The sequence below is a fragment of the Pteropus medius genome, unplaced genomic scaffold (assembly GCF_902729225.1).
Source record: "Pteropus medius unplaced genomic scaffold, Ma_sr-lr_union100, whole genome shotgun sequence".
Lineage (NCBI taxonomy): Eukaryota > Metazoa > Chordata > Mammalia > Chiroptera > Pteropodidae > Pteropus > Pteropus medius.
In genome coordinates, this window is record NW_024354499.1 from 4,949,083 (window position 1) to 4,976,311 (window position 27,229).

The following is a 27,229-nucleotide window of genomic DNA, read 5'->3' on the forward strand; positions in this document are numbered from 1 at the left end:
AGATCACAACTGAGAAATACCCAAATCTCTGGCAAAAATGTGAAATTTATTCAACATACAATGGAGCTATTAACAGGATCCAAGCATTAAGTCATCTCAACACTGCAAGAATGTCTATGTTAAGGCCTCAGAGTTGCTAAACTATGAACAAACTAAACACATCAAAATTTTAAGTCCAAAACACCCTCATAGCAAATCACTGAAGAGCTCATTTCTTCAGAAAAGGAAAAATAATGCTGTCAGTATTGAAACAGGGAAAATGTGGGAGAAATAATAAATACAGGAAAGAGAGAGTAAATATATGGACAATGCACTTAAAATTACTGCATCTATAAATACAACTTAAAAGAGTTCTCATTTACCAATTTTGTAAGAAATGTTTTAATACTTAAAAATAGGGTCTACATTTACCATTTTGGTATCTTTCTCCTCTTCAAGATACTTGCCTGCCATCTGCTGGAAAATTGTCCTAATGAATATATAAATCTACATTATCTACACTATAAACAGTCCAGCTATGTATAATATAAACTGCACAACTGTACAAAGCAACCACACTTAAAAATTAATCTTATACAGACCATACCTGAACCTCAACAGTGAATCAGAAATCTTTAAGATGTCTGACTATAAAGTTGACAGAGGTTAGGCTGACAGGAGCCTCCCAGCTATGTACGTAACCTATAACCTCATTTTTCCAAGTAACTAATGATAAAGCTATATAGTTCTGGGGTTTCAGCTTCAAGCAGATAAAGAACATGTTGTCTCTGACCCTTGGCTTTCTATCAAACGAGATGATGCTACTTGGCTATGGATTCTAATATATAGGAAAGCAAAACCAGTTAGAGAATTTTGCTGCAGACTCATTTTCTTCATTTACTTCTGAGTCAATTTAATTTTATTTACTTGTTTTTAATAGGTCTGGTTGCCTATTTTGTCTATTATGTCTCTGAAAACAAAACACTATGATAGAAAAGGATCTGATGCAGTCTATTCTACAGCCGTAAAGAAATGAGTGGTCTGATTACTAGTAAATTATTTTGTGACAACATACTGACTTGAATGAAATATTCTTTAAATTATCTATTTGATGAACAGAACCTAATGGTGCAAAATTGTAACACCGGAATTAAATCTGCTCAGGTAAATCTGCAACCTGGATTTTGCAGCCCCTCTTCACTTCTGGACTACATAGATGATCATTTCTCCTCCATTTAACTCTTAAAAGAACTACTGAAGAGGCCATCATCATGCATGATTGGCCACAGAAGACTAGTAAACTGAATAAAACAAGGAGGAACAAGGGAATTTCAAAGTCTTTCTAGTAACTTGCTATAATGAAATGAAACATTTACATCTCTCAAGTATGTTGAGAATTTCTCATTCTCCTATCAACAAACTGCTGTAATTTAAAACTGATTTTAAGCAACATGGGACTTGTCCTCCTAGTTTGTCAAAGTCTGCAAAAATAAAACTCCTGACCAAGTTTGTGTAGTGACATGGGAAATAAAACCAAAAAAAAAAACCTGAATTTTCTTTTTTAGAATTAATTTATTATAAACTTCTGATTTTTTTTAACAAGTTTGGTTAACAAGGGCAAATTCTGGGTCATACTATCCAAATTTGATAATTGAGACAATGACAGTTTAAATCTCGTATACCTCTGGGAGGCTGTGCATATTGAAATGAGGCCACTTTCTAAGTATTGGTCACAGGCTCCTATATTGGACAACTGATTTAAAATTTCAAGCTAAATAAAGCCCTTCGAAAGATTTTCTTCCTCCAGAACTATTCAAGAGCTACTTCGCCAATTTATCTACTCCACAAAATTGGTCTTTTCTGACTGGAGAGTAGAGCCTGAGTCATTATTTTAAAAGACAACATTTTCCTCGCCCTCACTAAAAAAAAAAAAAAAAAAAAAAAAGTAGTACCTTATTAAATAAGCCATTAAATTATATGCCAGCAACCTCGATAAATGCAGTCTTGGGCTTCCCCAGTCAATATTATACAAGGAGCTGACAAACCTGAGGCACAACTATCCTTATACTGATAAGAAATAATAAGAATATTGATTGTATGAGGCTTTCATTGATCCTTACTCAGCTTAAAGCTCTTGCGTAAAAATTTATGAGCTTAAATAAAAAAGTCCTTTACTAATACTTAGAGCCTATTCTTTTTTTTAAATTTATTTATTTTAATTAGTTTCAAGTCTACAGTACATTGGTTAGACATCTATCTAGTTCATAAAATGATCCCCCAATTGCTCCTTCCCTCTCCTGGCACTCCACCTAGCCAACATATTAATGCTAACTGCATTCGCTATGCCAGATAGAGCCTATTCCTTAAATGTGGAACAGGAGTTGGGAACTGTAGGTGAAGTCTTCTGAATAGTAGGATGATAATTTTCAGTGAGAGAAACAAGGATTTGTGTTGTTGTTTAGTCTTATACCCTAAGCATTTGATAACTCTTTGGATTAAGCCAAATATATGCCTTTCTTCTTCTCCTCTTTCCCTCCAACCACTATCCCAGACAGAATGGAAAGAAAAGCTGTATCTTATATGCTAATTAAATGGTTTTAGGTGTGACCTTAGAAAACTGACCTACCTGCCTAATTATTGCCAAAAAAAAATAATAATTTCAGACCAAGTACCGGCAGTTCTTGATTCACTCAATAAATAAGTTCCTGGTAGCCTACTCAATGAAGTAAATATTTGTAAATCAATGCAGAATTTCTCAAAAGTAATATAGGTGATACTGAAGTGTTTAACAATGAAATATGATGTCTAAAATTTACTTCAAAATTTGCCAAGGTAGGCATGGAGAGAAGAGGTAGGTAGTGAGAGAATTAGATGAAACAAGACTTGTTGTGTGTTTAATTGTTAAGATCATGAAAGAGTACGTAGAGATTTATTACTTTCTTGACTTTTGTATGTTTTAAACTTTTCACAATAAACTAATTTAGAAAGAAAAAAGAATAGGGTGGGAATTGGTTGAACCCATCAAAGTTTTAAACTTACAAAGCCTAAACTCAGCTATCCCACATTTAAGAATCTCTCTTACAGAAATACCAGTATCAATATGTAAAGAGATATTTATAAGAATAAAGAATTGTTTTTTAGAATAATGTGTGGAAGAAAAAGGAGGAGACCATCTAAGAGGAGTATGTAACTCCATAGAAGAGAATATTCTGCAGTCATTAAAAAGTATGAAGTAGAGCTAGAAGTTTTGACTTAAAAAGATATCTGACATGCTTATACATTGTTAAGTAGGAAAAAAAAAAAAACAGATGTATATCCAATTATATGGCAATTCTCATTTAAAAAGAAAAAATAACAAAGTTGGAGGTATCATGCTACCTGATATCAAACTACATTACAATGCTATAGTAATCAAAACAGCATGGTACTAGGATAAAAAGCGATACATTGATCAATGGAACAGAATAGAGAGCCCAGAAATAAATCCATGCCTATATGGTCATTTACTCTATGACAAAGGAGACAAGAATATACAATAGGGTAAAGACAGCCTACTCAATAGTGTTGGTGAAACTGGACAGATACATGAAAAAAGTTATAACTAGACCACCTTCTTATACCATATACATGAAAAACGCAAAATGGATTAAAGACTTAAATTTAAGACCTAAAACCATTAAACTCCTAGAAGTGAACACAGGCAGTAAACTTCTAGTTTACTGATATTGTTCTTAGTAATATTTTTTCTGATATATCTTTTTGTGCAACAGAATCACAAGAAAAAATAATTAAGACTACATCAAACTAAAACTTTTTGCACAGCAAAGGAATCCATGAACAAAATGAAAAGACAACCTATGGAATGGAAGAAGATATTTGCCAATGACATATTAGATAAGGGATTAATATCTAAAACTTATAAGGAACTCATATAACTCAACACCAAAAAACAAACAATCCAATTAAAATATGAGCAGAAGACCTGAATAGGCATTTCTCCAAAGAGGACATACAAATGGTCAACAGACATATAAAAAGATGTTCAATGTCACTAATCATCAGGGAAATGCAAATTAAGACCACAAAGAGATATCACCTTGCATCTGTCAGAATGGCTATCATCAATAAATCAAAAAATAACAGTGTTGGCAAGGATGTTGAGAAAAGGGAACCCTCATACACTGTCAATGGGACTATAAATTGATACAGCCACTATGGAAAACAGTTTGGAGGTTCCTCAAAAAATTAAAAATTGAACTATCGTAATACCCAGAAATTCCTCTTCTGGGTATTTATCCAAAGAAAACCAAAACACTAATTCAAAAAGATATATGCACCCCTATGTTCACTGCAGCACTATTTACAATAGCCAATATATGGAAGCACCTAAGTGCCCATCAATAGATGACTGGATAAAGAAGCTGTGATTGATATATATATATAGATATAGATATACATACACATATATACACACACATATATACACACACATATACACACACACATATACACACACACATATATATACACATATACAATGTAATATTACTCAGCCACTTAAAAAAAATGAAATTTTACCATTTGCAATGACATGGATGAACCTAAAGGATGTTACGTTAAATGAAATAAGTCAGACAGAGAAAGACAAATACGATATGATTTCACTTATATATGGAAATTAAAAAACAAAATAAACAAACAAACAAAACAAAAACAGAATCACAGATACAGAGAACAAATTGGTGATTGCCAGATGAGAGGGGGGTTGAGAGGCTGGGTGAAAAAGGTGAAGGGATTAAGAAGTACAAACTGGCAGTCACAAAACAAGCACGAGAATGTGAAGTACAGCATAGGGAATATAGTCAATAAAATTGTAATAACCATGTATAGTGCCAGGTAGGTAATAGACTAATCAGGGAGATCACTTTGTAAATTATATAAATGTCAAATCACTATGCTGTACACCTGAAACTACTATAAAATAATATTGAATGTCAACTCTAATTGAAAAATAAAAATTAAAAAAACTATAAGACTATGTATGTATATATGAATATGAGTGTGTATATACACACTTATATAAGCATAGAAAAAAGTATAGAAAACTATATATCAAACTACTAATAATGCTTTGAAGGGGTAGGTTAAAGTAGGGAAAAAAGAGAATTTTACTTGCACATTTATAAATTTTCTTTATTTTATAATATACTTATAAAACTTTAAAATATTTAAAATCCATTACAGTTTTAAAATAAAGTGCCTGTTACATAAAGGTTAAATTAACAAAAGAGAATTTTAAATGAATTGGCCAGGGATGTCACACGTCCATAGATATGACAAAATAATTTCATACAAAATAGAAAATAATAAAGTTTGAAGGAATATCATGTAAACTAATACTTTTTATAAATATGAACAAAAAAAACTGAAAACATATGAGTAAGTTTGCAAGACCTCCACAAGGTCATTAACAGATAGCGAGAACTGAGACAGACTGGGTGAGAGATGACTAGCAACATAAAGCAAGGAAGGGGGAGAAGAAGATAGAAAATACGTGAAGGAAAATTAGAAAAAAGTGAAAGAGTTACATAAATTAGAGTCATCACACTGTAAGGAAACAGTATTGAAAATGAGGGGTAAGGGATAGAAAGGAACAGTTTGTGGCTATGAAAAACCTTCTTTAGAGTCCTCCTTCATTTTTAAAAATCTATTGAATATCTACTACTTAATGTATACTAAATTCACCCTAGAGGATAACAACTTGAGCCAGCAGGAGTAATTCTAGCTTCCTGGAATCCATTTCAATCTGATGAGACAACCACATGCATTGATCTTCCCCTCTCCTAAAATTCCATTAAAGAAAAATGCATAAAGCCACTATTCAAAAAATCAAAAGAGCCTGCAGCCAATGAGAATAGCAACAAATTTCTGGGAGAAAAAGCTGACAAATGACAGTAAGGATGAGGCGTAGTAGTTCAAAAAAGAACTCAGAGTAATTGCCAAAGGAATGAAATCCAAAAAGGAGTCGGTACCAGCCATAACCATGGAGGTCAGGATTCAGAATGCCAAGAATAATGGAAGCACTGAAAACAAACACATTAATTGAAAGACTGAATACAGAACTGTCAAACCTCTACACATTTACCCTATATGTGAATATTCCAGCAGCCGAAGACCTAACCCTAGGCAAGGTATCAGGGGATTTTTCTCTGGAGAAATTATATAGCCTAAGAATACACTAAAAACCACTGAACTGTACACTTCGAATCAGTGAATTGTATAGTATGGGAATTATATCTCAATAAAGTTGTTTTTGAAAAAAGAAAAAGCACTAATTTTCCTTTCTCCCGTAGTGGGAAATCAATTAATACTGCCTAATACTGAATGTGAGTTTTTTTAATTACGAATATAGAAACTGACTTTTTACCTTCTTAAGTTTATGAGATCTTTAAAAAATGAATATTGCTTATAATGAAAAACACCTAAAATTCAGTAATTCCATGTTTTATTTCAGTTTCTACTTCAAGTAATATTAAATTTAATACATTTAATAGAAATATTATAGTATATGCAATATCCAGTTTTTATGAAAATTATCTTCTACTCACCCTATTTGTATATTTGTGGGAAGTGACACTGATCTAGAATCACGATAACTAAAGTTAATAATAGTTTCTCAAAAGCAGATTTTTGGTCGATATATATTTATGTCATCTTTACACTCTTCTATTCTGCTTGATTTTATTTTTACTAATGAGCAAGCACCACACTTCCAAAAAGAAAAATAATTTGAAAATTAAAAGGTATATATATTAGGACTTCCATTCTGGGAAGAGGAAGCAGACATAATTTTTCCTATCCCTCCCACTGAAAACTCTAGACATTATATATAAAACAAACAGAAAAAGATTTTTGAAAGGTGGAAAGAAGAAAGGAGACTGGCTTGGGACCTTGAGACTGTAGGAACACATGGTAGTCAGATTCCTGGATTTTCATTTTGCCTTATATCCCAGACTTGGAACTGAAGAGACTAGCAACCAAGAAACACAAACGAGGGCAAACAACAAAAAGCCCCAACAAAAGCCTGCTGTCTCTCTAGCCAAAAGATGACAAAAGGGGTGGCCTACCAAAATACAAAACATTTACACGATCACTGTTGTATTTCAGACAAACACCACAGAAAAAATACTATAGCCCCACCCACACTCATACCAACACAGGCAGAGAGGAAGCCAACACTTCCATCCTCACAAGGTAATAACAAAGTGCCCAACACTCCGGTCAGAGTATCAGAGAAGGCCAAGAAGAGAGCTGGGACCCATCAGACGGTTACAACCCCCTTTCTCACACCATGGTGTGAGCACAGACCACGTATGAAGCCAGAACTCCCATCTGCGGCAGTAAAGAGGAGCCCCTCTCAGGTGTCAACAGAGTCTAAGTGGGGAACATGGACATCTACCTTCACCTAGCAGTAATGAAGCAGTAATCCACATCTTCTCCTGCCAGATCAGTGTCAAAATAAGTTAGCTAAAATCATAGGTTTAAATAAGAGCCTGAGTCTTGTAACAATATGAAACTATACAGGTTTCGATTAAAAATCATTCTTTATACCAAGAACCAGGAGGCTGTCAAACTAATGAAAACAGACAATCACTAGATGCCAAAACTGAGATAACAGAGATGTTAGTACTATCTGATGAAGATTTTAAAGTGGTTATTACAAAAACTATTCAACAATTAGGAACACACTTGAAACGAAAAGACTGAGAGCCTCACCAAAATAAAAACAGAGACCAGGATTACCAAATGAAGAGTTTAGAACTGAAAAATACAATAACTATAACAAACTCAGTAAGGGGCTCAAGAGCAGAATGGAAAGAATCAGTAAACTGAAAAATATAACAAAAGAAATTACATTATCTAAATAACATGAGAAAATAAATTGAAAAAAATGAACAGCACCTCAGGAGCTATTGGACAATAACAAAATATGTAACATTCACGTCGCCAGAGTTCCAGAATAACAGTTGAAAGAGGGTGGGAAGAGAAAGTACTTGAAGAAATAATGAATGAAAACGTCCCCAATTTGGCAGGGATATAAACCTACAAACTCATGAAGTTCAGCAAACCTCAAACAGGATAAACCCAAAGAAATCCATGCCAAGACACACTGTAATTAAACTCCTAAAAAACTAAAGACAAAAAAATCTTAAAAGTAGCCGAAGAAAAATGACACCTTTTCTACAGGGGAAAAATAACTTCGTTGACAAAAAATTTTTCATCAGAAACTATGGAGGCCAGAAAGAAGTGACACAACACTTCTCCAGTGCTGGAAGAAAAGAACTGCCAAAACAGAATCTTACACCCAGCAGAAATAATCGTTCATGAATAAAGGGGAAACCAAGACATTCTCACGTGAAGAAAAATTAAGCCATTCTCATATAAGAGAATTTGCTGCCAGCAGGCCTACTCTTTAAAAAAAATGGCTATAATAAATTCTTTAAACAGAAAGGAAATTATTTGTTTTAAAAAGGAATCTTGGAACATTAGGGAGGAAAAAGAACACAGTAAGCAAAAATCTGGGTAAATGGAATAGATTTTACTTCTCCAGAGTCTTCTAAATTAGAAGCAAAAACACTGATGTGATTCTAAACCTTTGTAGAGAAAATACTTAAAACAGTTATATTATAAATAGGGGAGGATAAAGAGACATAAAGGGAAGTAAGTTTTCTAAACTTCACTCAACCTGGTAAAATGATGACACTACTAAACTGTGATGTTACATATTAAATAATGTTTACCTAGAGAAGCCAGCAAAAAAACTATATAGAAAGATACACTCAAAAGCACTAAAGATAAACCAAATGAAATTCTAAAAAAAATGTTAAAGTAACTCCAAGGAGGGCATGAAAAAGAAAACAGAAACAAAAAAAAGAGACAATAAACGGAAAACCACAAAACAAAAAAAAGCAGAGTTAATCTGGGTTTCTGGTCAAGATGGTGGAGTATATAAACTCTGTTGCTGGCCTCCTTTCATGACCACATCAAAATTACACTAACCTACACAACAACCATCAATGAGAATTGCCTGAAGTCTAGCTGAACAGAAGTCCTTTAAGCATATACAGAAGAAGACTGCTAGGTGAGGCGGAAATGCAAAATGGGCTGGTCCCACATCCACGTGTGGCGGTTGAGAATTGGGAGGGATATCTCCGCTGCAGAGGTCCCCCTGGAGGAGTGAGGGATCCCAGCCCCACACCAGGTTCCCCAGCCCAGAGCACCAGTGTCAGGAAAAGAAGCCCCCACAACTTCTGGCTGTGAAAATCAGAAGAGTTTGTGCGGAGGGCTGTTGGCCTCCCAGGTGTTCTCCTTAAAGGGCCCCTGCGTGGATTTACTCACTGATGGACTCAGTTGCTCTGAGCTCCAGCGCTGGGGCTGCAGTCCAAAAGGCACCATGTACATATGGGAGGAAGTGAATTGTCTGGCTTCAGGGTGAGGGCTGGAGGGGCAGCTTTTTCCCAGATAGAAGTGCTGGCAGAGGGTATCGTTCCTTTGCTGAGCAGGCAGACTTAGGTACCCACCATATCTGAGTCTCCATCAACCTAGTTAACACTGGTCACCTGCCTTGGTGATTCCCGAGATCCTACCTCACCCAACTTGCGGGCCCATCCAAGCCACTTCCAGCCGCTTTTCCATACAAATTGCCTATCTTGGCTCATGCTGTGGACTTTCCTAAAATCTCTCAAAGGTTAAAAAACTCCAAATAATCAGCATATGGCCTCAGTGTGCCCCATACCTCTTGCTAAGCAGCCCCAAGCCCAGCACCAGCAGCAGCCAGCCTCAGTTTGCAGCTTAGACCCTCCCAGACACCTCCATGCTCTAGCTCATGCCAGGTGGCCCCGGGCTAGGCTAGGCACAGGCTACAGCAGAGCTTGGATTGAGGTGGGTGGGGCCCCTCCCAAGAGCGGCTAGAGCAACAACTGGCCACACCACAAACAACACACCCAAAGGGCAGACTTGGCAGGCACCACAGCCCTGCTAAAGTGAATACTGCTTTTAGGGTCAGCCTCTGCACAACAGCTCCTCCACTGTAGTCACAACCAGTTCTCACAATCAGTTGCTCTCAGTGACATGCAAACAGCAACCAAGGCTCAATTACAACACAAGGGCACACAAAACCCACACAAGGAACACACGCCTGGGACACCTGGTTCAGGTGACGAGGGAGACTGCTCCTCTAGGCCCCACAGGACATCACTACATAAGGCTACTCATTAAGACCGGGAGACACAGCAGCTCTACCCCTAATAGAAACAAACGCTGAGAATCGGCTAAAATGGAGAGACAAAGAAACATGTCTCAAATGAAAGAAAAGAACAAAGCTCCAGAAAAAGATCTAAACAAAATGGCGATAAGCAATCCATCAGATGCAGAGTTCAAAACACTGGTTATAAGGATGCTCAATGAACTTAGGGGAAGAATAGATAAATTCAGTGAGAACTTTAACACAGAGATAGAAAAATAATAAAAACTAGACAATAATTAAGAATACAACTGAAATGAGGAATATATTAGAGGGAATCAACAGATTAGATGAAGCAGAGGATCAAACCAGCAATTTAGAAGATGACATAGCAGAAAATACCCAATCAGAACTGCAAGAAGGAAAAAGAATCCAAAAAATTGAGGACAGTTTAAGGGTCCTCTGGGACAATATCAAGCATACCAACATTCGCATCATAAGGGTACTAGGAGAAGAGAGAAAAAAAGCAAGGAATTGAAAACTTACCTGAAGAAATAATGACTGAAAACTTCCCTAACTTGGCAAAGGAAACAGACACACAAATCCAGGAAGCAGAGAGTCCCAAACAAGGTGAACTCAAAGAGGCCCACACCAAGACATATCAAAATTAAAATGCCAAAAATTAAAGACAAAAAGAGAATCTTAAAAGCAGAGAAAGAAAAGCAATTACTTACCTACAAGGGTGCTCTCATACAGCTAATTTCTCAACAGAAACTTTTTGCAGATCAGAAAGGACTAGCAAGAAATATTCAAGGTGATGAAAAGCAAGGACCTGCAACCAAGATTACTCTACCCAGAGCTTTGCTATCATTTAGAATCAAAGGACAGATAGTTTCCCAGACAAGAAAAAGCAAAACAAGTTCATCAACACCAAAACAGTATTACAAGAAATGTTAGAGAGATTTCTTTAAGAAAACAACAATATAGCAATCCTAAATGTGTATGTAGTAAACAACAGAGCTGCTAAATATCTGAAGCAAAAACTGATAAATCTCAAAAGAAAAATAGACAATTCCACAATTATGCTTAGGTACTTCAATACCACTCTCTCTCAATAACTGATAGAATCAGAAAAATCAGCAAGCATATAAAAGAACACAACACTATCAACCAACAGGATCTAATCAACATTAGTAAAACACTACCTAACAGCAGCTGAATACACATTTTTTTCAAGCATCCACAGGATAAATACCAAGATCATACTGTGGGCCATAAAACGAACCTCAACGAATTCAAAATAAGTAAAATCACACACAGTGTATTCTCCAACCACAATGGAACTAACCTAGAAATCGATAGCAGGGTAACATGAAATGACCAAATCCTGGGAAATTAAACAATATCCTTCTAAATATTTGATGGATCAAACAGGAAGTCAAAAGGGAAATTAAAAAAAAAAAACACTAAGTTGTGTGAAAATTAAAATATATCAAAATTTATGGGACACAAGTAAAGCAGTGCTAGAAAAGAAGAAAATTCTCAAATCAATAATCTAAGCTCCTATATCTCAAGATCCTAAAGAGCAAAAACAAAAATAAAAAACAAGCAGCAGTAAGGAAGTAATAAAGATCAGAGCAAAAACCCATAAATTTGATAACGAAAAAAGAATAGAGAAAAATCAATGAAAAAGTCTGGTTCCTTGAAAAGATCAATGGGATCGACAAATATATAACAAAAAAAAGATACAACTTACCAATATAAGAAATCAAACTAGGGATATCACTACACACCCTGTACCATCAAAAGAATAATAAAAGAGAACTATAAACTCTTTTCTGACATAAATTGGATAACTTAGAAAACACCAATTCCTAGAAAATCAAACTATCACAACTTATCCAACAGAAAACAGTAAATTTATATAGCCCGAGAACTATGAAAAAATTTGATTTTGTAATTAAAAATCTCCCAAAAAAAGAAATCTCCAGGCCCAGATGGTTTCATTGGAGAATTCTACAAAATGTTTAATGCCAAATTAACAACAATTCTAAAACCTGTTCCAGAAAATAGAAAAGAAGGGAGGGAAAACGTCCCAATTCATTTTATGAAGCTATTACTACTTTATCAGCAAAACCAGACACAGTAAAAAACATATAAAACTATAGACCAATACCCCTCACAAATATAAACACAAAAATCCCTTTAAAACTATTGGCAAATAGAATTCAGAAGTATATAAAAAGAAATACATACAACGACTAAGTTATGTTTATTCCAAGGAGGCAGGCTCACTTAATATTCAAAAATCAATCAATTACCAGGGTAAGGAAGAAAAATCACATGATCATATCAATGTAGTAAAAGAACTGGACAAAATTCAACACTTTTTCATGATAAAAACTCTCAAAAAATAGGCATAGAATGGAACTTCCTCAACTCGATAAAGAGCATCTGCAAAAAAAAAAAAGAAACCTATACCATTCACTTACACTTAGTGGGAAAAGACTGAATGCTTTCTAAGATCAGGAACAAGTCAAAAATGTTCACTTTTATCACATCCTGGAAGTTCTAGTCGGTGAAAGAAAATGAAAGAAATGCCACAGAATGGAAAAAAGAACTAAAACTGTCCCTATTTGCAGATGGCACTATTATCTACATAGAAAATGCCAAGGAATCTACCCCACCCCTCCCCCCAAAAAAACCTCCTAGACTAATGAGTTCAGCAAAGTCACAATGATCCAATATAAACATTCAAAATTAACTGTATTTCTATAAACTAGCAATGAACACGTTGACACCAAATTAAAAATACAATGCCATTTACAATTACTTTTAAAAAAAGAATATTTAGGTGTAAATCTAGCAAAACATGTAGTGACTCTGTATGCTACAAACTACACAATTACAGGAAGTATGACAGAGATACAAAAAGCAAGCACAAATACGAGGAAACAAAGGCACAATTTGCAAAAGAGAAAAATATCAAGAATCAAGTTTCAAAAATAAGAGATACTTAGAACAAAGGAGTAAAGACACTTGGCTTAGACATGCAACAAGGTATCAGTGTTCCATTATACAATATCATAGTGCCAAAAGACATGCTTTCATCACAGAGCATATCATGTTCCAGGTACAGAAAACCAGAATCTAAATTGAAAACCTGTGTTATCCCACAGCTTTTTAATAAAAAAACAAATATAGCAAAAGAGCCTGTATTTTAATCAAAATCATCATTTTTGGCAAATGGCTTTCATCATTTATCTAACATACAACAGAACATTTACCTAGCTAGCATTCACAATACCAGAAGATTCTAAACTCAAAAAATGACAGAATTGCTCTTTAAAAAAAAAAAAGGTTGCTGCTATTGTCATTGTTTTGCATTTGCTTTTATCTAACAATCAATCTGATTATGAAACCACAGTAGTAACTGAAGGTAAATTTACTACAGTGCAATGTAATGTTAATATGATATCTTCAAAACTGTGAATAGCAGGCAGGTGTTTTAACAGAGTCCCAATCCATATGTAGCACCACAAATCGCATTAAGTTAATCTGGTTGGTTATACTGTGATAGTTCTTGCTCACTTAGATGTTTCACTGGGTAATATGTGTTTTTAAGTTCTAAATTACAATTATGCAAACATACATTACATGCTTAAATTTCTTTTATCAATCGTTGTGCTCTTGAGAGTTACATATCTCCACTTTTTTAAATTATAAATCTAGAACAGGGTAGTTTCCAGGCATTCCAAATAAATAACCTCTTTAATAAGATATACATTTTCCAGCCAGTATATTCTAAAATACACAGCTTAAAGTAAACCATCTATGGCCATTTTATTCGTTGGTAGTTTTTTAAATAGCCATGGTGGGTTGGGGTTTTTTTAACATCAAATTTAAAATTGTTACAAATGAAATTACTGAGGTTTTAATGGCATTTACTTAAGTGTTAGAACATACCCCAAGCTGCTTCCAGGTAAGAATCTTAGCGCACTCTTTGGGCACTCTTCTTCACTCCACTTCTTCTGGAGGAATAAGGTGGCTTATTCAGGTTCTTCGACTTTCATAAAAAGATAGTAATCCTACCCACGGGTGGTTTCCTTTTAAAGCACATATAGCTCTGTACTTAACTAAGAACACAGGCAAATGATACATTCAGAAAAAAAAGAAACTAATTCCTTTCTACAACCCTGAACTCACTGATAACTCATTACTTATCAAAAACCTTGACTACTAAAAGCGTATATGCATTACATGTACATGTAATGCATATACGCTTTCAGGTTAGAAACCATGGAGACTGGACATATATACATTTTATTAAAAAAAGTATCTATAGTTCATAAGATTCAAAAGTAAACAATGATCCAAAAAAAAGGGAGGAGGATAATAAAACACTTCCAACTTCTACTATAGATATTACCAAATCTATGCCTTGATTAGCAAAGATCAGCAGAGGACTGCATTCCTTTGGCTCCCTGCAGAATAGCTTTTACTAAATCATGCTTTGGTTATGCCATATGCTTTCACTAAAGGACAATATAGGAAACAGCCTGTCACATACTGCTGCATTTACTATATAGATATTAAAGTTACATTTTACAGGGCCTTCTTTGTGAAGACTTATGGAAGAAATAGTCCTCTGGTCTTAGAACCAAAAATAGCTGTGCTTCTCCAAAATAACTACTTTTTAATTTTACAACACCATAACTCAAATAACTGAACATGTCTCTTTTTTGTACTAGTTGCTGGAAAGCCTAGGGCCAAACTGATGGCCTACCTTTAAAAAATGTACATATCTTCCAATACAAATTCTTTTATTCATTTAAATTTCCTCCATGTCTTTCCTTTTGTAATTCAGTAAGTTATGGCTTCCCCATTAAGAAGTTACACTTTGACTCAAAACCTCTTGGTGTATCAAAAAAGTATTCTTCGGGAACATGTTAAATGTTCTAAAAGACCTGCTCTTTACAAATATGAATTGTTTAACTGCTCTCACTCTTGACTTCATGTACTTCTTCCTACCTCTGTTTTCCACGCGTCCCAATTTCTTCACCATCTCCAATGTATCTATTATGTATATTTCTTTTAAATCATCTACATTTTTGGAAACTAATTGCTTTCTCGAACAAATAAAGGGGAAAACTAGAGAATAAGAGAAAGAAGAGTTAATTGTCAATTGATTTAATTCCTTTCCATGAGAGGGAAAGAAGATTGAGAATAACCCAAAAACAGAGTTAAGAAAAAATTAATCTCCCCTCAAGAAAAAGTCAAAATATAGTGTAAAATATGTATGTTAACTTACACACAACTAAAAAAAAAAAAAAATTTACCATTCTGCAGACATCTAGAAATGTAAAATATAAATACATATAATTTACAGATACACATAACAAATTGTTTTTAAAATAGTCAAAATATTAAAATATTCCATTATTGTTGTCTATTTCTTAGCTGAACTCTCCTTAACTCAAATATTGGAACAAAGCCTATGCAACATCAGTTTGCCTTTGAGCAAATGTTTTCCTTGCTTTCTAAATACTCCAGAGGTACTACTACATTGCAAAAATAGCTTTACTTTTCTTTCCCATAGCAAAAGCAAAGATCTCTAAGAAATGACCTACTAGTCACCTTTGGTCTCATGTTTAAGCTCAGGTCTGCACTAACTCAATTTTTACTAACTCCTCCCCTTAACTCTTTGCTTTTCCCTCCCAAGCAAATTTGAAATGTCATCATTGCTCAGCTTCTCAACCTAGATTCACACATTTCATTGATTGACCACTCACTAATTTTTTTCTTCAAGTTGCTTTCAGCTAGAAGCTTGATTCTGGTATATGATTAAATCAATTATTACATCATAAGCAAATACTACAAACTATCAACTTCAATGATGTAAAGGATCAAAATATTTTTATTTTCTTCAATGACCTAAAATTCATATATATCATATTCCAAATGAAAATTACATCATAAATATTATAGGAAATTCTAAACTGCTTCCAAACCCACACTAAATAATTGTCCTTATCAGTAACTTCTGCAACTAATGCATGATGGGCTGAAGCTGCAAATGATGTAAACATAAGAATACATGCCATAACATTTTAAAGTAAAAATCTATTTAAATGTTGACATCCTCTGATTTGCTAAGAATTTTATTTGTATATGAAACAGAAATATCTCATAATATCACTGCATTCCCCCCAAAAAACCTGATTTCAAATTATCGCAGCTCCTTGGTATAAGAGTTTTTTAAATTCTTTTAAAATGTCTGTTTATTCATGTCCCTTTATGACTGAAATAATGAAAAAGTAGGTTTGAAGCTTTCATTCCTTGAAAACAATGGTTTCTTTGTTTTAGTAATCACAACTCATTTCAGTTTGTATACTCTTGACGTGTTTAAGCAAAGCGTAACTATCAAAGATTGTGTACTACTGCTCCCAAATTAAAAAGAAAAATACCAACTTCATAGAAAAATCAGCAAAGAATATGGATAGCATGTGCGTGCGCACGTGCACACGTGCATACACACACACACACACACACACACACAAAGATATATAAAAAGCCTTTACACATAAAGAGAGATGTTCGGCTTTACTCATAATAAGAAAAGTACAAATGAAAACTACATTGAAATCTCATTTATCACATTGGCAAAAACTCAAAAGTCCAATACATACCCTGTTGAAAAACCTATGGAAAAATGAGCAATTTCATAGACTATCCAAGGGAGAGCAAAATGGCATAACCTCTACAGAGAGTAATATCTACCAAACTACAGATACATTCATCATTTACTCAGCAATCTCACTTCTGGCAATCTATCCTACAGATACAGTATGAAATGTACAGAAAGAAATAACAAATATTCAGGATTATTCATCGCTGAATTATTTTGTCCAGCAAAAGACTGGAAATAACCCAACTATGCAGAAACAGGGATTGGTTGAATAAACCATGGCATATTCACATTATGAAATACTCAGTAGCTGCAAAAAAGATTAAAGAAAATCTCTGCAGATTGATATGAGCAAATCTCCAAAATGTATTGATGAGTAAAAAACTAAGCTGCAGAACTATAAATATAGTACACTACTTATTTTGTAAAAAAGAAAAGAAAATAAAAGTTTCTAAGCTTATATTTGCATAAAAACCACAATGAAAGAACAACAATAAAATGGGGAAAATAGAGGAAATGGATGAAAAAATATTTATTAGTTCTATGGATCATTCCTTTTCTTTCATTTTTATAATAAAATATTTCAAACCCAGACAAAAATAATTTACCTATTCATTTTTATTTTCAAAGTTACAGTACTTAAGATTTTCAGATCAGTTTTGCAAGCATTATATATTAGATATGATGATAACAAATAAACTCTTGAAATTCAAATGGGATAACTATCAAATGCTAAACTTCCATTTAATTTCTCTGTGACTACTAATTTGTCTGTGGTTTGAATCTAATTAATCAGATAACACATCAGAATAACCTTCCAATGGAAGAGCTTCAAAGAAAACTTTTGTTTATTTAGCTCAAATAAAACCAGACACAGAGCCCATAGCTGACTGAACCTAATCACCACTGTCTCATCAGCTACATGAGGGCTCTTTCAGTTTGTCGAATTTTCCAATTTGCTTGACAACTCAATGATGTTATTAAAAAACCTCTATCAAATGCAAAAAATCATTCTCCTATTCCATATAGTAATGAAACATTTAACTCGCCTCTTTTTTCCAAATGTACAATTTTAACTGTTTGTTAAACACTAAACTTTATAAAACGTGCAATTAGAATACAATATTTTAATCACTAGAGTTACCATACTTAAATTTGCAAACTTTTGACAACACTGCACAAAATACTAAAGAATGATACGGAGCCACAGATTATACTTTAGGTTGATGAAGAGGAAGAGGTACTATAAAGATACACATATTTACAAAAAGTAAACATTTCTGATATGTTGAAGTTTTCAAGATTTTTGGCAGTTTTTTTTCTCAAAAGCTTTGTCATATTTTTAAGATAGTTAACCTGCAAAGCAGTTAATTAACCCCTAATTAACAGTTCATAATACAATTACTTTATTCCATTTATTCAACAAATATTTTCTGAGCACCAATTGTATGTCAAGCACTCTTAAGTTCTCAGAATACAGCAGCAAACCAAAGAAAAAAAATCCCTCTCCTCCTATAATATATACTCTAGTAGAAGAGACAATCAAAAAAATTACATATGTCAGGTAGTAGTAAGTGCTATCAAGAAAAACAAAGTTCCTCCCCCTTTGTTTTCTATACCAATAAATGGCATCACCATTCACCTAGTTACTTAGGCCAAGAGCCTTAGAATAATCCTTGATTGCCTCTTTTTTTTCTTTTATTAGTTTCAAGTATACAGTACATTGGTTAGACATTTATGTAGTTTATAAAATGATCCCCCTAACTGTTCCTTCTTTCCTCTGGTTTTCCACCTAGCCAATATATTAATGCTAACTGCATTCCCTATGCCGTGCTCCCCATCCCTGTGACCATCTATCAACTACTAATATGTACTTCTTTAACCCTTCACTCCATTTTCTCAGCCCCCCCCAACCCCCATCCCCTCTGTCTGTCACTAATTGTTCTCTATATTTGTCATTTTTGATTAGTTTGCTCTTTTTGTTCCTTAGATTCCACATATAAGTGAAATCGTATGGCATTTATCTTTCGCTATCTGACTTATTTCACTGAGCATAATAACCCCCAGGTCCATCCATGTTGTTGCAAATGGTAGGATTACATTATTTTTATGGCTGAATAATATTACATTGTATATATGAACCATAACTTCTTTATCCAATTGTCTGTTGATAGGCATTTAGGATGCTTCCATACTGGCTATAGTAAATTGTGCTGCCATGAATATTGGGGTTGATTGCCTCTTTCTTTAACTCCCATAAATAATCTATCGGTTTGGCTCTACTTTCAAAATATATTCTAAGTCCAACTACTTTTCATCAACTTCTCCCCAACACCTTATTACCACAACTATTTTCTTGCCTCTTATTACTACAAATGTCCCTTGGCTAATTTCCCTGTTTCTTCTCTTAATTGTCTCCACACGGCAGCCAGAAAGTTCTTATTTAACATAACTTAGAGCGTGTCACTTTCCTTCTCAAAACTCTCCTTCCCATAACATTTGTAATAAAATCAAAGTCTCTTAATCTACATGGTCTGGACCCTGACTACTCTCCTCCCATCGCCTCCCACCATTATGCTTCTCCTGAAGGCCTTGACAAGTACTGTGCACTCTGTCTGGAAGAGAATTCGACCCAGAAAACGATATGGCTTGCTCTGCTCCTTCACTCTCTTCAAACTTTTGTCAGAACAACTTTTTCTAACCACCTAAACAAAAACAATACCCCATCATATGTAACACTAATCACTAAACAGCATCTCTTTTTCTATTTGTTTATTCTATAATTAGGCCACTGGAATACAAGGTACTTAAAGGCAAGATTTGCCTATTTTGTTCCCTGCTATATTCCATAGCCTGGAACAGTATCTAGCACATAGAAGTTACTCAATAAGTATTTGCTGAATGAATTAATTCATGAATTAATTATGATATAGCTACACAATATGTAACTAAGTATGAAACTGTATATAACATGTCAACTAAAAAAGCAAGGCACAACATGATAATACTCTTCTAATACTTCCTGTAATAAAATACACGTGGAAAAAGTTAAAAAGAAATATACAAATCTAAGAGCTGTGACGGGGTGGTAGGATTAACTTTTTTGTTGTCTATTTCTTCAATCTTTGTAAAAGTCATTATATTACATTTATAATTAAAATATTGAAATGTTATTTTTTAAAGGGAGCTACTACTAAAAAATAAGCAATCAACAATGAAAGATAATTTATTTCCCCTCAATGACTGTCAGAGAGGGAGGATAGATATTAGAATCACTTGAGGGGCTTTATAAATTTGTTTCTTATCTCCTCCTCTGTTCTCTACTCTATCCCAAAATAACCACTCCCAAACTCTGATTATTGATGAATATTATATCCCTCAGATACATGAGTAAAGAACAACAACAACAACAAAAAAAAAGGCCAAAAATCATTAAACATTAACTCCAAAAACAGAAATATCTTAATTCCACATATCAAACTCAAGGATAAAAAGCAAAATTGGACTCTCATTACCTGAGTAAACTACTACCTAAAAGAATGCTTTATCTCCTTTTTCAAAATTTTTTGTTTCTACAATGTAGGTGGTATCCCCATTTTATAAATGAGAAAACTGCCCATTCAGGTGGCAAGTTGCTTATAAAAATAATTAATCAATTAAAAAGGTCCATGCATGGACCAATAATGAGAACTTATCATGAACTAAGGATTATAATTAACTGATTTCCGTACAATTCAGGTAATGGGGAAAGGCAGAGTATGGAAAACAAAGTCTTGTAGCCAAAGGCACAGAGTAGTAAGTGAGGAAGCCAGGTCCCCATATTTAATTATCAAATGGCACTGAGCAAAATACCTTTTGAAAATTCCCCCCAATCTGTTTCTGTAAGAGCCACCTTTACAAACAAACCTAAAAAAGCAAGATAGAAATTGTTCCTACACTGACAGTATAGCTTTTTTTTATTTAATTTTATTTATTTTATATTAGTTTCAGGTATACAGTCCAATGATTAGACACCAAGAACATAGCTTTATAACAACAAAATATATAAGGCGAAGTCTAGAAGGCAATGCATCAAAATAACAGTAGTTGTGTTATAGAATTATAAGTAATTTTTAAAATAGTTTACAAAATTTTATGTTGACAATGTTTTAACAGTGAAAATAATTAAAGAGATAAGATTCTATCACTAATATACTTTATATTAATCTCGAGACTGGGTAGTATGACACAAAGCAATTCCACAAGGTAAGACAAGAATCAGTCCCAAAAGTAAAGTGCTTTACCAGGATCAAATATAGCAATCACATCATTCTTATAACACAAGACCTCAGAAAAGGAAGGCAGCAATTGAGCTAAAAAGAGAAAATCATTAGCTGCAACATTAGAGCAAACTTCTTTCTGGGTGAGAACATTCAACAAAGGGAGTCAGGCTGAACAGCAAAGTCAAATAAACATAATGATAGGGTCTTAAATATTACGTTTCTACCACAAAGAAGGAATATAAATTTCACGGTAAAAAGATAAATCACCTAGGAATATATCTGGGTAAGAAAAGATGGCACTCAACAAATGATGCTACAACAACCAGATACTATCATGAAAAAGAATGAAAATGAATACCTTTCCTTACACTAGATAAAGTAACTCAAAATGGATCACAGACCTTAATGTAAGAGTTAAAACTATAAAACTCTTAGAAAAAAGAAGCAAACCTTCGTTATCATTAAGCAAAGGCTTCGTAGATACACCAAAAGCACAAGAAAAAAAAACTAAAAATAGATAAACTGAATCACAACAAAATTAAAAAAACCTTTTGTGCAGCAAATGATACCATCACGAAAGAAAAAAGACAACTCACACAATGGAAGAAAGTATTTACAAATCATATAGCTGATGAGACTTATATCCAGGACATATAAGAACGCTTACAACTCAAAAATAAAAAGACAAAAAATCCAAACAAAAACTGAACAAAGGATCTGAACAGACATTACTTCAAAGGTAAATAACCAATAAGCACATGAAAAGATTAGCCATTAGGAAAATGCATATCAAAGCTACAGTGAAATGCAACTTCATACTTAGAATGGCTAAAATAAAAAAGATAGTAACAAATGCAGACAAGGACATGGAGAAACTAGAACCTCATACATTGCTCAATGGAATGTAAAATGGTACAGACATTTTGAAAAATAGTTTGGCAGTTTCTCAAAATGTTAAACATAGTTACCATATGACCTAGAATTCAACTCCTAGGTATACATGCAAGAGAAATGAAAACATGTGTCCACAAAAAAACTAGTACACAAATGTTCATAGAAGCATTGTTCATAAGAGCCCCAAAATGGAAACAACCCAAATGTCCATCAACTGATGAATAAAATGTGACATATCCATACAAATACTATTCAGCAATAAAAAAAAATTAAGTACGGATATAAACTTCTCATGAATGAACCTTGAAAACATTATGCTTAGTCACAAAGAAATATATCGTATAATTTTATTTCCATGAAATGTGCAGAATACACAAACCCATACAGAAAGTAATGATTGCCTGGGGAAAAGGGGGGACAAAATGAAGAGTGATTACTAATAGGTATGGGGTGTCTTTTCAGAATGTTCTAAAATTAGACCGTAGTGACTGCCTCACAACCCTGACTATACTAAAAACCACTGAATAGTACATTTTAAATCAGTGAACTATATGGTATATGAATTATATCTCAATAAAACTATTTTTTTTTAAGATAATGTATTTCACATGTGATAATGGAAGGAAACTAGTTTTGGGTGGTGAGCACACAAGAGTATACAGATAACAAATTATAATGTTGTACACCTGAAATTTATATAATGTTATTAATCAATGTTACCTCAATAATTTAAAAAGTTTAAAAACAAAATCTGAAACGGAAATTAAGAATGAATGTCAATTGCTAGTACCCAGAGAGCAACTTGAGGAAATGATCTACTGAATAAGTGATATGAAAGAAAACTAGAGATATAGAGATGAGATTTGAAAAAATGAAAATATGGAACACTGTGCATGAGTGATTTGCAATCGATATTTTAGCATTAGTACTACAAAGCTGGAATGAATATTATTTTAAAAACAAGACAGGCCAGGGTAGGTGGGGAAGAAAAAAAAGCAAGACAAGCCATAATATCTCTTTCCTCATCTGTAAAATCAGGACGTCCAGCTAACAAAATAATTTGTAAGATGAAGACAGAGAAGAAAGAGATGGCTGCTTTCCCAAAAGAATTTGCTAGGCAACAAGCTCTATATGCATGATATGCTCAGGCCTTTCAGAATTACAATGAAAAAAGAGAGGCACTCCTTACGATATGTGGGAATCTACAAACATTGCATGTACTGTTCAAGATTAAAATAAGGATAGATATATAATGAAAAAGTCAAGCCACTGTGGCTCCTCAAACAAAACGGAATAAGACTGGAAGAATAATTTATGTACCAGGAAAAGAAAGCAAGTAATGATTCATGATAGCTGGCAATGGAAAGAGTCTGGTTAGGTAAAGTAGCTAAGGGGAATTTTGTGAAGAGCAGGAATTTTAGGGGTGAGTATATTAATCTTATATCTGCTATCAGTTTACTGTTATTGTCCGTTCTCCGTTCTTCCATTCCTTTTCAGTTACAAAACCTAACTCTTGAACAGCTAAGAATCTGGTGCCTTAAAATGCTACCTCAAAACATGGAAGAAATAGGATAGACGATGAAGAGACAGGAGTCATCTGGGATTTACAGTTGAGGATAAACTTAGAGAAGAGAGCCTACTGCCTTAATCAAACCTGAATAATTATCGTATTGTGGTGGAAAAACAGGATATAATGAGAATAGGGGTGCATCCAGGGTAAAGCATGGGATCTAAAAACATCAAATCTGTACAAGCTGTTATCTCCGCATGGGATAAGAAAAAAGGTGAGATCATCCCCTATGAATATGGGCAGGGACAAGATAAAGATAAAGACAGTGGGTACTACATGTATTACAGTATGTTCAAGTGACTGAATCTTGGGTCTAATCTGCCAAAGACAGGATGAGGCCAAAAATGAAAAAACCCTAATAATGAGTAAGGGAGTCAGGAAAAGCAACTAAAACTGACAGGATAGTACAGAGGTTCTCAAACCTTTTCTTTTTTTAACCACGTTCACTTACGGCAAACGATCCCTTAATCCATCTATCACCACAAAACCCTACTTTCCAGTGGGAAAAGAACTCAGTGATAACAATGAAGCAAATTTCAGGAAGAACAGCTAACTTATATTTGAATCTTAATGCATATATTCTTAAGCCAAGATACTAGAAAATTATAGGCCAAAATTCAGCTGATACAAATATGCATTACTGTTCCGTGGAGGGTTAACATAATAAATCACAACAAACTAAGTTGATAACACTAAATTTATCTTATAACTAAGAACTACAGCAATTGAAAACCACAACCAACACTTAACAACATTGATGGTGTTCTGAGAAAGAATCCTTCCTAAAAACTCTGGTAATCCCAACTGCTCTAGTGGGAGCATTGTTTGGCTGCCAACTGCATACAGCTCAGCAGCCAAATTTCTTAGAATACTGAAACAGCAACCTCAGTAACTTTAAGAACATTTTGTTTTAGGAAAACCAACTATTAGTAACCATTAATAATGAACTTATAATACTAGTAAGTAGACTTAGTTTAAATAAAAGATAATGAAATGAGGATTGATCATTCACCTTCAAGAACTCAAGAAAATGGATAAACAGAGGAGCCTAATGGTCATGATCATAATGCATTAAGGAACCAAAGGCAAACCACTAAGATGGTTATGTTCAGGGATGGCACTTGGAGAACTGTGCGAAGAGTGTGCCTTAGAAAAAAAAGCTGTGCCAGTGGAGGTGAAGAGTAAAGTCTCCACTCTGTCACCCCCTTCAAACACTTTCATGAAGCAACTCGCCCCATGAAAAAACAAGCAATGAGTAAAAACTCTTTTTTGGAGGGAAGAGCAGTGATCCAAGACTGTACAAGACCAGTAAGACAATTATCTTCTGGCTACCTGGAGATCAGAAGGTACCACCGGAAGAGTGTAGATGAGTTAGTTCTAGGGCACTGGTAAACTGAGGGGAATGGGAAAGGTAGTTTGAAATTGGGCTTGGTAAACAATTAACAGAAAGTACAGGTAGATGATAATCCCCCAACTGAAGCAAAACAACAGAGGTTAAGAATGCAGACTCTGGATGACACTGCCTGAGTAAGAATCTCAACTTCCCCATTCTATTTTCTCAGTGACCTTGGGCAAATCACTTAACCTCTCTGCCTCATCTGTAAAGAGAAGGTAGTAACAATACCTACCTAATAGGATTGTCTTGCGATTTGTAAGTTACATTTGTAAATTGCTTAATAGTATCTTGCGATATACACAGTGAGTGGTACCTAAGTTTTGTCAAATAAATTGAGGTAGCTGGGGGTTTGTTCTGACATCTCCAAATAAAATGTAGGTGTGTGGGCAAAGTAATGGTAACGAGGGCGGGAGCGGGGATCATTTTTTCTTGGCGATCATACTACCATAAAGCTGCAACTTCGAAAGAGGTCGTCCTCTTGACTCGGTTAAGGGAGCACACGCTCCAAGGGGCGAGGGTTGAGGGAAACTTCCTTCCTTCCAGGCCTAGGATTTTCAGGAACTCGTTTCTGAGAAGCGGTTGTGATTTTAAGGAGGCAAGAGTTTAATTTCCGAGCAACAGGCCATGGGGTAAAATTCTGTTTTGTCTGAAGAGCAGGACTTATGTCTAGAGCAGGACAGGGTTTGACGCGGAGGAAGAAGGGTGATGTCCTCAGGGAAAGATCTGCTAAGAACCACCATCAGTTCAGCGCGCTCTAGTTGCCCAGCGCCCGGCTAGCCTCGGAGGAAGAACGAAGGCTGCCCCAGCCCGGAGGAAGGCAGCAGGAAGAGCCTTCACAGTAAGTGGACTGTGGGAGCCTGCGATCTCCGGGAAGGGACCCTATGTCAGGGTGCGGATGGAGACCCGCCTCGCAGAGAGTGGAGGTCGCGCGCCTGGCTCTCCGAAGGGTGGGGCCGGAGCTGGCCCTGTGGCTGGCCAGACACACGGCCCCGAAGTAGCCTGCCGCGCTGTCCCGCCCGTGCCCGCCCGTGCCCGCCCGTCGGCGGCCCCGGCACGCGGGGTACCTGAGCGTGGGCCCGATGCAGGCCGTGTCGGTGCTCTCGATCTCTCGCAGGATGCGCTCGTGCTCCGCCGCTGTCTCCAGGCTCTCCGCCTCCGCCATCTTACTCCGCTCCATAGACTCGGGGAGCCCGGCACTGTCCCCTCCTTCAGCTCCACTCACCTTTCACTCTCACTCTCACCCCAGGCTCCAGAGCCTCCCCAGTCTCTGGCTACCCGCAGAACGACCCCGCCCTCAGTCTCAGCACGCCCCCTTGCGTCAACACGTCCGCCGGCGTTTCACGCAATGCCCTCTGGGATTTGTAGTTCTTTGGACGATGTCAGACAGGGCTCCGCTCATTTATTCATTAAATCCATAAATACATATGGATTTATTTATGGATTTAGTGAAATCCGAACTCTAAGCCTGCATATGCAGCAGTGATCAAGTCAGGCAGTGGCACTAATCCCACAAGTTCTTAAGAGCCTTGCCACAAAGCTCAAAAAGCTCTACAGGTGCAAATAATAAGAAAGGGCTAACTAGGTTTCTGCCGACAGGTATGTTACAAGCTGAGGGAGGAAGGAGCAGAAAGCTGGAGAAACACGAACTAAGAGATAAGGCAGAATGTTTCTGTAAGCCAGATCAGAGAATCAAGCCCAGGGATCACTTCTGGGTGCACAGGCCTCATAGACTGGGCTTAGAGATTTAAAGGTGTGACTGGAAGGTGTGAGGAATTCTCAGAAAGCCAGCAAAAACTACATTTGCACTGATATGCTGAAAAGTAGTCGTAAGAGATGGGGATAGAAAAGTACCTTGGAGACAAAAACCGAACTGAGAAATTTGTACTTTATTCTAATGGCTCCACTGGTCCAACTACCAACTGTATTAGAAGCACCTAGAAACTTTTTTTTTTTTTAATACAGACTAAAGGTCCTACATCTGGACATTTTGATCCAGACAATTGTATTTCATAAACTCCCCGATTAGAATTTTAAAATTATATTTATTGACCACCATTTGAATTTTACATAACACAATAAATGGGAATTCGCTGAAGTTTTTTAAGTAGAGGAGTGACACAATCAGAACTTTTTCATAGGGAAACAATCAAGAGCAAGTGTGCAAGATGGGCAGAAATAGAATATTTGCAGACAGGGA

At 35.3% G+C, this 27,229-nt stretch overlaps 1 protein-coding gene across 1 annotated transcript in view; it reads right to left on the reverse strand.

Annotated features, from left to right (window-relative positions):
* The window catches only part of EXOC6B (exocyst complex component 6B), a 517,527-nt gene extending 491,203 nt beyond the window's left edge, over nucleotides 1–26,324 (reverse strand). The window contains exon 1 of the mRNA XM_039852508.1: nucleotides 26,097–26,324. Coding sequence (XP_039708442.1) covers nucleotides 26,097–26,209 — 113 coding nt within the window. The 5' untranslated portion in view covers nucleotides 26,210–26,324. The remainder of the gene's footprint in view (nucleotides 1–26,096) is intronic.
* Nucleotides 26,325–27,229: the final 905 nt, after the last annotated feature.